Source organism: Mustela nivalis (genome assembly GCF_964662115.1).
Source record: "Mustela nivalis genome assembly, chromosome: 8".
Lineage (NCBI taxonomy): Eukaryota > Metazoa > Chordata > Mammalia > Carnivora > Mustelidae > Mustela > Mustela nivalis.
In genome coordinates, this window is record NC_139027.1 from 91825713 (window position 1) to 91842429 (window position 16717).

Genomic DNA, 16717 nt, shown 5'->3' on the forward strand with positions numbered 1-16717 from the left:
AGAGAAAACAGGTGAAAATCTGTATGACTTTGGATCGGGAAAAGCTTTCTTAGACATGATACACAAAGCAATAAGAAATATTAGATAAGCTAAACTTGATCAAAATAAAAACTTTCGTGTGTCAAAGGACACTACGGAGAACGTGAAAAGACAACCCACAGAATGGGAGAGAGTATCTGCAAATCATTTGTCTGACAAGGATCTAATAACCAGAATATGCAAATATACTCTTAGAACTCAACAACAAAAAAACAACCTAATTTAAAAACAAGCCAAAGACTTTTGAATAGACATTTCTCCAAAGATGATACACAGATGGTCAAGAGCACATGTCGGGACGTTCGACATCCTTAGTCATTGGGGAAATGCGAATCAAAAGCACATGCAGATGCCACGTCACACCCACTAGGACAACTATGGTAAAATAAGAAAAAGAAAAAGAAAAAAAAAGAAGAAGAAAAGTGCTGGCAAGAAGGCGGAGAAGCTGGAACCCTCCTGTATTGTCGGTGAGAATGTAAAACAGTGTGGCTAAGGCAGCAAACAGCTCGGTAGCTCCTCAAGAAGTTACACACGTACAATTACCCAGCAGTTCTACGTCTAGGGGTATGACATCGACAGAACTGACAACAGATGTTCCTGCCACAACCTGTACATGAATGTGCACAGCAGCGCTGCTCGTAACAGCCAAAAGAGTATATACCCAACGTCCATCAACTGATGAATGGATACATAAAATGTGGAAGAGCCTCTTACACAACCATAAAAAGGAATAAACTGTTACATGCTACAACACGAGTGAAGTCTGAAAACATTCTACTCTCAGGTTAAAGGAAGCCAGACACAAAAGGTCACGTGTTATACAATTCCACTGATATGAGATGTTCCAGAAAAGGCAAATCCATAAAAACAGAAAGTAGATTCATGATTGCCAGGGAATAAGGGGAGGGGAGAATTGGAAGTAAGAGGTTTATTTTTCGGGTGATGGAAGCATTCTGGAATTAGACAGAAGTGACGTATGTACCATATACACAGTAAATATACTAAAAACCAGAGAAGAGTACACTTTAAAATGGCAACTATTATGCTTTGTGAATTATATTTTGATGAAAAATGAAACAACTTAAATATCAACAAGCTAAATGCTAGGATACATTAAAAAAAATCCAAAGTAACACTAATCACAGGAACAATGGCGTAGCTACATGAATTTCAGACAAAGCAGATTTCAGAGAAGGAAAATTATCAGGCATAAAGAGCAGCATTACATAATGATAAAGAAATCGACTGACCAAGAAGACACAATTATCCTTAAGGTATGTGTGCCTGATCAACACAGGTAAGACACAACCTAACAGAACTGCAGGGAGAAATAAACAATTCCATTATCACAGCTGGTGACTTCAACACTTCTTCATCATTAATGGGCCGATCCAGCAGCAGGGCAACAAGGATTTGACAGATGTGGACATTCAGTCCAGACATGGCACACTTAACACCACCATCAATTACCGTACAACAGATGTACACAGACTATTTCGCCCAGTAATAGTGCAACACACATTCTTCTTAAGCTCATATGGAACACTCATCAAGACAGAATAATTCTGGGCCACAAAACACAACAAATTTTTAAAAATAAAAATTATACCAAATATGTTCTCAGACCGCAATGGAATTAAAAATCAGTAAGAGAAGATAGTTGAAGAAGTCCAAAATACATGGAGATTAAATGACACACTTCTAAATGACAGGAGACCAGTCTCAACAAAATACAATGTAGCAAAATGTGTGGAATGCTGCTTAAAGGGAAAATACAGTACTGAATGCAAATATTAGAAAAAAAAAAGATTAAAGTCAATAATCTAAGCTTCCATTTTAGGCAACAACAACAAAATCAAATCTAAAGTAAGGAGGGGCTCCTGGGTGGTTCAGTTGGTTAATCATCTGCCTTTGGCTCAGGACATGGTCCTAGGGTCCTGGGACAGAGCCCTGCATCAGAGTTTCCTGCTCAGGGAGGCTGCTTCTCCATCTCCCATTCCTCCTGCCTGTATTCCCTCTCTCACTGACTCTCTCTGTGTCGAATAAAATCATTAAAAAAAAAAAACCCTAAAGGAAGTAGAAAAAAAATAAAAATTAGAGCAGAAATCAATGTAATTAAAACCAGGAATTTTTTTTTAAATCAATAAACCCCAAGTCTGTTTCTTTGAAAAGATCAATAAAACAGATAGACCCTTAGCCAGTCAAACAAAGAAAAAAAGGTAGAAGACATAAATTACTAATATCAGATGAAAGAAGGGAGGGCTACTGCTAACAATCCCAATCACTGTAAATTCAACCAAACATTTATGGAATACTACACAATTCTCTAAAATCTCTTCCAGAAAGTAAAACTAGAAGGAGTACTTCCTAAATCATTCTAGGAGATCATTATTACCCTGACACCAAAACCAATACTACAAGAAAAGAAACTATAAACTAGTATCTCTCATGAACACAGACATAAAAATCTTCAACAAAAATTAGCAAATAAAAGCAAACACTATATTAAAAAATTATACACCAGGGTCATGTAGGATTTATTCCAGGTATGCAACATTAGAAAATGTTCAACATTAGAAAATCAATGTGATTCATCATATCAACAGAAAGAAAATCACATGATCATATCAATGAAGGGAGGAAAAAAACATTTAACAAAATCCACACCTCTTCATTATTAACCCTCAGGAAACTAAGAATAGGAGGACTTCCTCAACTTGATAAAGAATGTTTCCAAAAATCCACAGCTAACATGATATTAATACTGAGAAAATAGAAGACAGGGAATCAAGGCAAGGATGTCCCTCCTACTACTACTATTCAATACTATACTGGAAGGCCAAACTAATGAAATAAGGTAAGAAAAGGAAACAAAAGGTATACAACCTGGGAAAGAATAAAACTTTGTTCACAGATGACATGACTGTCTACAGAAAATACAAAGACTTCACACCCCACACCCTCCTGAAACTAGTCAAGTGATTATAGCAAGTCTACACAATACACAGTTAAAATACAGAAGTCAATTGCTTTCCAATGATGTATCAGACAAAGGGCCAGTATTCAAAATTTATAAAGAATTTATCAAACTCAACATCCAAAAAACAAAAAAATCCAGTCAAGAAATGGACAGAAGACATGAACAGACCAAAGAAGACATCCAAATGGCCAACAGACACATGAAAAAGGGCTCCACATCACTCAGCATCAGGGAAATACAAATCAAAACCACAATGAGACACCACCTTACATCAGTCAAAATGGCTAAAATTAACAAGTCAGGAAACAACAGATGTTGGCGAAGATGTGGAGAAAGGGGAATCCTCCTACACTGTTGGTGAGAATGCAACTCTGGAAAACAGTATGGAGGCTCCTCAAAAAGTTAAAAATGTAACAACCCAACGACTTAGCAATTGCCCTATTAGATGTTTATCCAAAGTACACAAAGTGATTTGAAGGGGCAAAAGCACCCAGATGTTTATAGTCAAACTATTGAAAGAGCCCAGATGTCCATCAACAGATGAATGGATAAAGAAGATGTGGTATACATACACACACACACACACACACACACATTACTCAGCCATCAAAAAGAACAAAATCTTGCCATTTGCAAGGACATGGATGGAACTAGAGGAAGACAAATACCATATAGTTTCAGTCACATGTGAACTTAAGAAACAACAGATGAATATAGGAGAAGGGAAGGAAAAATAGAAACAGACAGGGAGGCAAATCACAAGAGACTTAACTACAGGAAACAAACTGAGGGTTACTGGAGAGGGAAAAGTTGGGGTAACTGCGTGAGGGGTATTAAGGAGCGCACTTGTTGGGATGAGCTCTGGGTGTTGTATGCAACCAATGAATCACGAAATTCTAACCATGAAACTAAAAGTACACTGTATGTTAACGAGATTGAATTTTAATTAAAAAATTTAAAAAGTCAATTGCTTTCGTATATACCAGCAATGTACAAGTGGAATTTGAAGTTAAAAACACAAGACCATTTACATTAGCATACCAAAAAAATTAATACTTAGGTGCAAATCTAACAAAATATGCACAAGATCTATATGAGAAAAAGTATAAAATTCTGATGAAAGATAACAAGCAAGGTAAGATGTGAAGTGGAAAGAAAGTCCACAATCGTGGGTAAGAACACTCAATACTGTTAAGAGGTCAGTTCTTCCCAAACTGATCGACAGACTCAATGCAATCCCAATCAAAATGCCAGGAAGTTATTCTGTGCATACCAACATGTTGACTCTAAAATTTGGATGGAAAACTGGAAAACCAAGAGTCCCAGAGTAGTCAACAAAATATTAAATAGCGGGGAAAAAAGGAAATTGAGGATTGCCACCACCCAATCTCAAGACTTACTATTAAAGCTATAGTGATTAAGACAGAAGGTGCCTGGCAAAAGAGACAGGTGCTTGGAACAGAGTGGAGAGCCCAGAACAACATCCACACACACAGGCAAAAGCAACTCAATGGCAAGGACAGTCTTCAACAAATGGAACCGAACAATGGGACATTGATAAGAAAAAACAAACAAATGAAAAGAATAAAAACAAACTTTTCACACCTTTCACAAAACCTAAACGTAAAATGCAAAACTTCTTAAAGATGACATAAGAAAAAATGTAGGGATCCTTGGATTTGGCAATGACTTTTCAGATATAAAACCAAAAGCATGATCTACGAAAGAAAAAAATTGATGAGAGGGACTTTGTTAAAATTAAACTTCTCTGTAAAAGACACTGTTAAGAGAATGAAAAGACGGGACAACTGGGTGGCTCAGTTGGTTAAGCAGCTGCCTTTGGCTCAGGTCACGATCCCAGCGTCCTGGGATCGAGTCCCACATTGGGATCCTTGCTCCGCAGGGATCCTGCTTCACCCTCTGACTCTGCCTTCCACTCTGTCTGCCTGTGCTCACTCTCGCTCGCTCTTTCTCTGACAAATAAATAAATAAAATCTTTAAAAAAAAAAGAGAGAGAGATGAAAAGACCAGTCACAGAGTAGAGAAAATATCTGCAAAACACAGCCATGGTAAAGGACTTAAAATAAGAAATATAATATAAAGATGTCTTAGTAGCAACAAGAAATCAAACCTAATTTAAAAATGTGAAAAGAGTGGTGGCTGGGAACCCCAGTCAGTTAAGCATCTGCCTTTAGCTCAGGTCCTGGGACTGAAATCCACACTGGGCTCCCGGCTCAGCGAGGAGCCTGCTTTTTTCCCTCTCCTGCTGCCTGCTGCTACCTCTCCGTATGCTTGTGCTGTTAATAAATAAATAGAATCTTTAAAAACGAAAAAAAAAAAAAGGATCTGAAAAGATGCTCAACTTTGTATGTCATTAAGAAATTGCAAATTTAAACAAGGTACTATTACATATCACGTAGAATATAAAAAATCCAAAGCACTAGTAATACCAAATGCTAGCAAGGATGTGGGACAACCAAACTCTCATTTACTGTTTGGTCAGAATGCAAAATGGGAGGCACTGTGTGAGACAGCTTGGCAGTTTCTCACAGAACTAAACACATTCTCACTATAAGATCAGTAATTGTGCTCCTTTGTATTTACCCAAAAGAGCTTAAAACTAGTGTCCACACAAAAACCTGCACACGGATATTTACAGCAGCTTTATTCTCTGAAGTGCCAAAACTTGGAAGCAATCCAATCTCCTTCAGTAGGTGAACAGGTACACTGTGCCACACCCACACAACGGATTATTCGACAATTAAAAGATGAATTATTAAGCCACAAGACTTCGAAGAACCTTAAATGCATATTGCTAAGTGAAGGACCAGTCTCAAAGGCTAAATACTATATGATTCCAACTCTATGGCATTCTGGAAAAGGTAAAATTTAACCAACATTTTTATTTTTATTTATTGTTTAGGTCATCTCTATACCCAATGTGGTGGCTAGAACTCACAACCCTGAGATCAAGAGTCAGATGCCCTAGCAACTAAGCCAGCCAGGTGCCTCTAAAAAGGTAAAACTCTAGACAGTAAAAAGATCCCAGGCTGAGGGGTGAGCAAGGAGGGTGCAGAGAGAGGAGAAGAAACAAATAGATGAGGTACAGGGTTTTTCAAGGCAATGAAACTAGGCTGTAAGATACCAACAGTAGGTAAATAACATTATACATTTGTCAAGACCCACAGAACTATAGAAAGAGGAGTGAACCCTAATGTAAACCATGGATTTTAATTAATACTGTATCAATGCTGGTTCATCAGTTGTAACACATGCACCACAACAATGTAATACATTAATAATAGGAGATAGTGAAGTTAGAAGAAAAATATCTTCTCTTTGTACTCAGGGGCATTTCCTATCTGAACCCAGTTAAAGTACAAATCCCCCAAAAGGCCAGAAGTTGGGAGATCACAAGAGGTGTTGGAACACAGGAAAATAAATGAGCAAACCAGACAAGCTGCAGGTAATTAAGAACCATTAACCATGAGAGAAGCAGTGACATCACTCAAAATTAAAACCAAGTAGAGTTTAAAAGTTTAGCTACTTTACTAACTAGCTGCAATCAGGGATGGCAAACAAAGACTAATTCAAAGTAACCTGGGAATTAATCATTTAAAACTTACCAATAATCTGAAATTAGTAGCTTTAATGCTATGAAAATTACATGGAATTTGGAAAGATTGAAGTTCTCTAAGCTGCCAAGAAGTAAAACACTCCTTCCCAGATACATGGACTTATAAAATCACTATATACTATCTCCACGAGAAGCAGAATCCCCCAGAACCATCACTCTGTAATGATGAGAAGTACTAAGAGGGCATATGAAATTTATGAAACATGTCCCATTTCATCGAGACAAAAAACCAAAATAGTTAAGCACTAATCTGCACACTACATAGGGGTTGAAAGACATAGAAAGTTTGTGTGAGCTCACGTATGTGTGTGTTTCCAACCATTCTTGAAAACAATGGACAACAGAGATGAATAAATGTCCCTGTATATCCCATAAATATTCCTCAAATATTTATCATGCAACTCCAGCTCTGCTCTAAGACCTGGGGACACAGTCAGGAAAAGAAAAGACAAGGTCTCTGCTTTTAAGGAGCAGATATTCTAATGCAGAAATGAGAAAATAAATATGTAAACAAACATTATATTAATGAACAGTGATCAAATAGTGATTAATGAATAGTGATCACAGCTAAAAAGAAAACAGGACACAGTAAAGGTTGAGTGACAAATGGGATGTATTTTAACTTGGATGAACCAGGAAATATAGAACAATGAGTTGAGATCCAAATGACACAAAAGAGCTAGCCACCGGAAGTGTGGGAAGAGTGTTCCCGCCCAAGGTATCAGCATGTATACAAAAATGTCCTTGGAGCTCTTCCCTCCAGCCCCTGCTCTCAAATCTCTGACCCAGCTAGGTGGGGACATAATCTAGGACTTGTGTCTCCCAAAACTCATTCTAAATCTTTGTTCGGTGACTAAATTATTCAAGCTTGAGAAATTAAAAACATATGCTAACAAGATCTTCCCACCATCTACAGAGAGATCATCTTAAAAGCATCATGAAATAGTAACACTAAAATTCTAAAAAACTTCTGTTCTAACATTTTAATCAATTTTATATCAAACTCCTTTCTTGAATTTATATACCCATTTGACATATTTATGAAGAGACAAAAAAAAAACAACAAACCCTACATTCCGTAAATGTATTTATCCATCTAACAAATATTTGAGTACCTAATTACACTCTGTTCCAGCTGATTTCTTCTCTTTATCTCTTTTTTCCCCTCAATTTAACACCAATCATAATCTATGTAGGCTTTTAGTTCGCTTTTCAAAATTAATTTCTTGAGCTATTTAAAGGAATTATCCAGTGCTAGAGTTCTCAACACTGGTCACACATTAGAATCACTTAAGGAACTTTTTTTTTTAAGATTTTATTTATTTATTTGACACAGAGAGAGAGATCACAAGTAGGCAGAGAGGGAGGGAATCATGCTCCATGCTGAGCAGAGTGTCCCATGCAGGGCTCGACCCCAGGACCCTGAGACCATGACCTGAGCTGAAGGCAGAAGCTTAAACCTCTGAGCCACTAAGGCACCCCCTCACCTGAGGAACTTAAAAACAAAAAGCCCAAAGGGCACCTGGCTTGTTCAGTCACTGGAGCGTGCAGGTCTTGATCTCAGGGTTGTGAGTTCAAGTCCCATGTTGGGTATAGAGATTACTTAAAAAAAAAAAAAAGAAAGAAAGAGCCCAAGCCCCAGTTTGTGATTAATTTGTTTAAATGTTTCAAGAAATTTGATGCTAAATGTTGTAAGACTAGTTAAATAACAAAAAGATATATTTACATAATACTTCTTGCTCTCAAATTTTGAACAAAGAACTTACTAATAATCAATAACTTAGTAGGCCAACATTTTATTTAAATAAGTTTTATGGTACTACAAAGAGTGAATTAGAAAATCAAAAGCAAGGAGAAATGGGCATGATGTGAACATGGGGAAGCAAGAGAAAGCAAGAAACTATGTGACCAGGAAGCGAATGCTTAGCTCTGAGATCCTTCTCTGAGAGAAGGACAGATTAAAACCTAAAAAGAAAGAAAAGAAGGATCCCATGCACTCAAGGAAAGAGAAGTCCCCCAACATCCCTCCTGCTTTTTCCAATATAAACACACAGCTGGGCCGACTTACCACATCCTGGTTGGTACCGACTTTATCAACTTTTCTATTTAAGCCAAACTTGACCGGTCAATGATGGATGGGCTGTGTGCCAAGTTTACCAGTTGTACAACTGACTGTGTAATGGCTGAAACTGAGAAACCGGGGTGAAAGTATCAAGAGGCTCTAAGGATTGCGAAAGAGCCAAGATTCAAATGATTACCACGTACACACAAGACAAACTATGCAGATGACTGCTCAGTATGGAAGTACTTCAGAGTGTTACACTGTGGCATCAGCTGACCCAGACCCAGAAGATTGCTGGAGTTCCCATCATGGACATCTCTAACCATATAGACGACACTGAGCAAATGCCAGATGATGATGGAGCCCCTCACTCCTATGTCTTAATAGAGTTCCTCAGCTCTCCTTTACCAACTTTTCCTGTTGCCAGTTCATACAAGCAATTCTCCTTACCCAGTTCCTCTGTTCTGAGCTATGGCTAAAGACACTCACTTTTTTATGTTTTGAAACTGATTATCTTGTACCATTTTACTTTTTGTTGCATCTTTTTATAAATCAGATGACCGCTCACAAGACAAAAAAAAAAAAAAAAAAGGAATGGAAAGGAAAGATCAAAAGGGAGGACAACAACAACAAGAAAACAGTTCTTTTTTGCCGGGAACCCTTCTTACAAGTGCCAATCAGATAAACTTTATCTGATGTTACATCGTCACAACTCCTCTATCATCAGGGAAAGTAGTTCACATAAGAAAATTTCTCTATAAAATGAGTTCCAGGCTTACATTCCATATTTGGCTAATTAGAATTTCATTACGATGTCTGTCTCACACTGATGCGGAAGAGAATGGAATCTTGTCATCAAGACGTGACATCGAACTAAGAACCCACAGGGTAAGCACTCAGATCCTGTGATATGAAGTCGGCTGCTAGGGATGGGCGACCCTGGGCAACAGTGGCTGACCTGTGGGCCTGCGGCTATCTGCCGTCTGTCACTCTTCCCTCTTCCTCCTCTGTCAGCTGCTATCTCCAGCTGCTGTCAACAAAGTCCACCTCAAACAGCCATCACTTCCCTCTGGTCCCATTTACCATAGCTAAGCTCCAGGCCAGGCATCCAGATCACCAGCCCTGTGGGAACTTCTTCTAAGGTAAGAGGTGGCCCTATTGGTGAAATGCAGGTGCCAAGGCATGCGGACATTGTGCCATCTTCTGCGCTATTCTTAATGTTCTGATTGTCCCACTTCCCTCAGTTCCCACCTGTGGCCTCTGGAAAGGAACATATTACAGTAGGATTTCCAAGGACTGATGTGTGGGGGTCAGGAGATCTGGCCTGTGATTGGCCCCAACTAGCTGTGTGGCTTTAAAGGAAGTCATCACACCTCAGGCCTCAGTTTCCTTATCTGCAAGCCAGGATGGACTAGAGTCTTTTCAGAGGAGCCGGCAAAGATCACATAGATAAGCACCACCTCATTATACTAACAAGCAAACAGAAGGCCGGAGGCGAGTGATTTGCCCCAAGTCAGACATAAGCAGGCAGAGAGCAGAGCCGAGGATGGGACCCACATCTGCAGGTCACAGCTAATCAGCCAGCACAGTACAAACAGATCTGAGCAGCTGCTCATTCTTCCCCTTTTCCGTTTTGTCCATCAGAATGCATGCTCCCTGCAAACAAGGACACACAGGACCTGCTTCCTGCCTCAAAATTCCCAGTTCACCCAATTAGAACAGGGAGGAGACTCAAGGACTTACCCCCCCACCCCCCACACACGGTTCTTTTACCTATGGAACATGAGGGTACATACATTCACTGTCCAGAGGGCTCCTGCCTTCACTTCTCATGGAAAAGGTCATCATGTGCCTACCCGGGGTGCCAACGAAGCCACAGGTTCCAGAGAGGAACTGACACAGAGAAGTTCAAAGGAGGCAGATGGCTCATTGCAGAAACAAACTGTCTACCAAGGAAAACTACCCCATGGGGGACTGATTCTCTTTGAAATACGTTCGAGTGCGTGGGAAAATGGTTTTTCAAGAGCTGGTGGACTGACCAGTCACCTGGTACATACAAGATCACATCCGCATTCTGACAAGAGTGGCTCGCCTGCAGTGTAGACCAGGGGCCAGAAAGACAAGGAAGGCACATGGAGACTGGGTGAGAAGCTTCTACGGTGTGATGGCAAGGGCGCACTGCAAAGGTACGAGAAGAGATGGAAAGAAGTATATGGACTCAAGAGGTTTAGTAAGCGAAATCCACAGGACTTGGTGTAACAGACTAGATTTTGGAAAGGTGACAGAGTAGGAGTTGACTTCTGGTTTCCCGACTCCAGGCTAAACGGATGAAGTGTTTACCGAGAGAGGCAATAGAATAAGAAAGGTGGTTTCCGTGGAGGAGGTGCTCATGAATTCCGTCTTGAGCCTGATGAGTCTGAGGGGCCACAGACACATCCGAGAAGAAAGGTCAGCAAGTCCGATACACAGAACTGGTGCTCAGGAAGCGTGTGGACCAGAGACAGGAATCTGCCTTACCTGCTGATAGGTGGTCATGAAGCTGCACAAAAGGTCATCTAGGAAAAGAAAGGAACACGGGGCTGAGCCCATAATCAGCATTCAGTGGCTACCAGGAGCATGACTCTGCACAGGAGACACATCAGAGAGGTAGAAGAAAGACAGAAAGCAATGCAGAGCATTTGGTCTACTGCGATGTCGAGTAAGGAGACAGAGAAAGGTCAGGTGCGCTGACTTAGAAACAGTTTTGGTAAGAACTCTTTAGTGGAACGACAGGGCCTGAAGGGTGGAAGGTGGGAAAGTCAAGTCAACCCCTGAGCACTGGCTGTGATGCGCGACAGTGACAGGGCAATACCTAGAGGTGGGGCAGTCAAGTGGGAGAGGATCAAACAGGAGCGCGTGATGGGAAGGAGTGCAGGGGAGAGGATCCTTGCAGGCTCCTGGAAGGGCGGGAGGGCATGGACTCCGAGCCAGAGTGGAGCCTGAACCCGAGGAGGAAGGAGAGCCCCTCCCCATACCAGGCGAGGAGGAGAAGGGGACAAATACAAGAATGGGATCATGGTCAGCAGGATGGAAGAGGTCCCGTGGGATGGCTGCTAATTTTTCTGTACGACTGGAGATGAAAGAGGAAGGCTACTTGTGATGTCAATAGCACACCCATGTAAATGGTCTAATTTATCTGTTATGCCACTTTCTCCCCCTACTACCAATACCTTATGTCCTGCTCATCTATTAGTTGGCTGTCAACCCAAAGGATTTTCGGATTTCTAAGCCGACAAAGTATGATGTTGCCAGTGCCTCTGCCCCAGGTGACCCTTCCCCATCTGCCATTCCTGCACTTTGATCACCTACCTCTTTTGCATACCTTTCCCCTTCTATTTCTTATTAGATCTCATAAACATGACTTTTTAAGTAGTCTCCTGCCACCAGTCAGCTCGAACTCAACAGATATGACCATGCAACTTCCTGCTGTAAACCTGACTGCAGCTCTACCATGAAGACTGCATCAACGTGGACCCCTCAATGTATGCAGTGTCCAAGGTGCAACCCGCAGCCCCACCCCATCTCCCTTTCTACCATCCCAGTCTCATTCCAAAATGTGCCAAACAAGACACCTATGTAGAAATACAACCCCGACAGCAAGCTCTCCGCTCATTTCTGCCTCGGAACTGTAACTTAACAAAACATCTCTCTGATGGAAACAGAAATTGCAAATAACCTTTATCTCCAGCTCCCACATAGAAGATCAATACCACTTTACACAGAACAGCTGTTCCATGTATTTTCCTTCTATGTATGAAGGGGTCATGTTCATTAACACTACAAATTGTACATTATATTCAGAAATTTCAGAGCTTTGAAAGAATATGGAATTGCTGGCATTCTAGCCACTTTCCCAGTTTGCTCTCTTCCTACCTCTAAGTCCTACTTTAGAACTGCTATTTTGAGATTTCTATTTTCCGAAGCTGCTTTGACCAAAGGCATTCTGTCAGCTCAGAGTGAGAAAGATGGCGGGGCTAGGAAGTGTTAGAAAATGCTAGTGTTAGGCCCAAAGAAAGCCTGACGAAGTCCAAAGACAGACAAGCTAAAGAGACTTCCGTGCTTTGAGATTCTTTAAGTCTATGTGTGTGCCTTTTCTTCTTCCAATGACCTCTCTCCTCATCACGTGTCCTTCATTAACAAAAGGTTTCTGGATCAGAGAATTCACTCTGTGCTCTCCTTCAGACACTCCATTCACTTTACACCTTTTATTACAGTGGCTTAACATCACCATACAAGAACAAGAGTACAATATACCTTCGTCTAGACATCCCTACATATTAAAAATGATATGGCCACACCGCAGAGGATCCAGACATAAGGACTTTTAAAGCCAGAGTTTGGGAGATGTGATCTGAATGCAAGTATCAAAAAGGAACTAGCTGGTTAACCCAAAAAAGAAAAAAACATATTATGACTTGAAGCCATAAAAAAGTAAGAAATTCAAACTCTTCAGAATTTTAGGTACCTACAGAGCCAAAACTTTTTAACACTGAAACCAGCTACTAAATCCCAATCCTTAGAAATTAAACATATACGTTTTGATAGTTTAAGTACAGACCCAGAGGGATACAGAAAACAGATAAAGCTCCTCCTGGCTCTGATTCAAACCTTGGGACATTTTCAAGGCTATGTCTGATGAACCTTTCCTGTCAGTAAAGTCTTTTCAGTTTAAATTTCTATTCTGTAAGTTTATGTCCTACAGTTATATGCTGCCAGCTTCAGGCTGACTTCACCAAGAGAAGTAGGGAAACATTAGAAAAGGAGCTTGGTATGCTTTGTAGTACTGGACCAGAACCAGTAAGGACAGTACAGTCTTTCAGATTTCTCATTCTGAGCTTAAGACAAAAGTCAGGCATAAACGTTAGCTTAAGTGCCTTTTTGACCCGATTCCTGGTAAGTACGTGTGTTCAGAGATGTGTTCAACGCACAGACGCTGAGCTTCTAGGCACAAGGCACTGGGAGGCTTCGGTCAGGCTGGGGGAGCGGCGGTCTGACTGTGCCGCACGGTACCAGAGGCGGGTCCTACGGGTCCGGGGCTTTTATGTTTAGCTCAAAACCACTTGCCCTGAACTTTCAGGCCTTTTCATTCAATGTGCACGATTTCACAGGAGTGCTTTCTCCAGGTTGCACCTAGCCCACCCGAGGCCAAGAGACTCACTGCGAAGTGCAGTGAGGTCCCTGCCGAGGACCCGTCCGGGGCGGGGACGGCCCAGGAAGCCCACAGGAGAAGCCCGAGGAGAGGCCCCGGAGGGCCAAGAAGGGCAGGCCACCCACGTCCCAGCTCCGGGGAGCAGAGCCCAGGCGCGCACCTTCATGAACACGTCCTTGTCGAAGCAGAGCCTGTCCGGCCCCTTGGGCAGGTTCATCCTACTTCTCTCCATCCCGCCGGCCGCCGCCTCTCAGCACCGACACTCGAGCGAGGAGGAAAGGTAGGAGGCTGTGCTCCTACCGACGCTACCGGTGAAGCCACGGCGTTTCCACCGAACAGAAGGCACTGCTTCCTCCAACATGGCAGCGTCTGCGCCCCGGCCAATGAAAGAGGACTCCGCAGGCCCGCCTCCGCCTGCCTCCGCCAAGAGAGGGGTGCGGACCGCTAACGCCGAGCCAGCAGGTGATGCGGCCCCCATGCGGCGGAGGGCGAACTACAACCTCGAGTAAGTTTCTGCGGAGCAGCCCCTCCGCTGGTGATGCGGCGTGAGCGGGAGAGGGGAGGGCGGGTAGGGTCAGGGGCGCTCCCTCCCCACCTCGCCGTTTCCCTCGGAAAATCGGCCTGCGAGCCTCTTCCAGGACCTTCTCCCGAGATTGTCCCGCGGGAAGCATAGCTGTGGCGGGATGCTGGCCCTTTACTTCTGCGGCCGGTTGTCCAGAGTGGGGGGCGCGTCCCGGTGTCAGGCCTCCGGTCCCCTTGCGCCGCCGCTGCAGCCGCCTGGGCGCAGAGTCCTCTGTGGGAACCCGGCTTCCGCCCTTAGCCCCCGCACCCACCCGCGAGCGTGGCTTCTCCCCCGCCGAGCTTGGCTCCAGCGATCAGTAGGGAGGAAGGTGGTCATCTGGCAGCCTCGGGTCGTCTGGGCAGCTCCCAGCTCCACTTCGGCTCAGCTGCTGGGAGGCCACAAGTTTGGGTTCTCAGAGCTCTTAAAGAATCACCTCGCTACTGGCCGACAAAACGCAGCCGACAAGTAGATGTGGGAGCATGTTTATGTCCAGTCCGCTCTAGAATGGGCGGAATCGTGTGTTTGGCTAGCGTTGGTTCAATCGCCACACCTGCCCCCCCTCCTCCTGCCGTCCACCCCACATTTATTTTGAGATTTTTCTTTCCTCTTCCCTTGCTCTTCTCCCACTGTCCTCCCCTTTAGTGGGAATGTCATGGTCAAATGATGATTCATTTCTCTTTTTTTTCTCCGTGAGACTCTGACAGCTCAAAGCACAGATCTCACGCGTGCCCTTCAGGCTGCAGCTTTGCTGTAATAGCCCAGGCCTGGGCTGCCCCTCCCAATGCTGTGATCTCCCAGAGATAGCACAAGCAGTCCTTAGAAAGGGATGGGACACAGCAAGACAATGGCTTACAGTGAGTCTTGCATTCGAGTCACTCCAAACGGGAAACTGGTCACTTTTTTTAAAACGTGAGTACAGGGACGCCTGGGTTGCTCAGTTGGTTAAGCAGCTGCCTTTGGCTCAGGTCATGATCCCAGCGTCCTCGGATGGAGTCCCACAAGGGCTCCTTGCTCGGCAGGGAGCCTGCTTCTCCCTCTGCCTCTGCCTGCCATTCTATCTGCCTGTGCTCGCTCTCCCCCTCCTCTGATAAATAAATAAAAAAAAAAATCTTTAAAACCTGAGTACAGAATCTGAAACAATACATTCCCTAGCAGTGGGCCTGGCAAGGCCTTGTTGAGGAAAACGTTCCCAGTCAATATCCAGAGACTATGACAGGTAGAATGAGAGCTGGAATCTTATTTGGAGAATCAGAATAAATTGCCAGGGGAACAACTATGAAATTGCATTCTATGCCCTGTTGTGGTCATTTGGATATAGGGAATGAAAGCCTCATTATTTGGTCTTTGTTTGTTTACTCTTATTATGAAAATTCTCAAGCATACACCAAAATGTGTAGAGCAGAAGGATCCCGCCCCTTCCGAGTACTTATCACTCTGCTTCCCCAACTGTTTCATAGGCCCTCCTCCTTCTACTGCCCCCGAAGTGCCTGTATTTTTGTTTTTGGGGAGGGGGGAGGTCTGGAATATATTTTAAAGTAAATCCCAAACATCACATCATTCCCTGCTCCCCAAATACCTTGGTTTACACATCAAAGAAGGAGGAGGAAGAGGTGGAGGAGGGGAAGACTGAGAAGGAGGAGGGATGAAGAAGAGAGATTTCCGCACAGGCCCACTATGCCAGAATCAATAGGTGTAATAAGCTATTCTGATTGGCTCTGAGAGGCATGACTTTTAGCCCAGGGCCACAGTACTAATAAGCGACAAGGGCAAATTCAGGCAGCGCAAACAGCAAGGCCCACACTCATCACCAAGGCACCGAGACGGGGGGCAAGGGTGCCAGACCGATGGAATAAAGTTGTCTGGGAACCCCACCTGCCCTAGAAGTCCAGATGAGCGAGTAGTTGAACTTTTTTTACCTTCATTGTCATTCCTTTCTGAAATTATTGCCGGCCTTTGGTAAAGACATGAACCTGAGCTTGTGCAGCCTGGGGTACTGATCTTGGGGTTGCTGAAGAGAGTAGGTGCCAACAAAGAATGAAAATCCCTGCTGCCTGTTCTCCTTCCAAGAGTAAGGAGGGAACAGTCAAGAGCCCATACAGTGCACTGCCACTTGGAGCCCTGGCTGTGGCAGTGGCGTGGCCCACCAAAGCCAGGAGCAACAGGCAAGACCCCAGACGCCAAATGCTAATGGAACACCCTGGGGAGGATGAAGGAAAGGCAGAGAGTCAGCGGAAACCTTCCCAAAGTAC

The 16717-nt window shown here is 43.2% G+C and overlaps 1 protein-coding gene across 1 annotated transcript in view; it reads right to left on the reverse strand.

Annotated features, from left to right (window-relative positions):
• LOC309871351 (conserved oligomeric Golgi complex subunit 2-like) overlaps positions 1 to 14292 on the reverse strand; it is a 28496-nt gene extending 14204 nt beyond the window's left edge. The window contains exon 1 of the mRNA XM_082744319.1: positions 14067 to 14292. Coding sequence (XP_082600445.1) covers positions 14067 to 14138 — 72 coding nt within the window. The 5' untranslated portion in view covers positions 14139 to 14292. The remainder of the gene's footprint in view (positions 1 to 14066) is intronic.
• Between the last annotated feature and the right edge of the window lie 2425 nt (positions 14293 to 16717).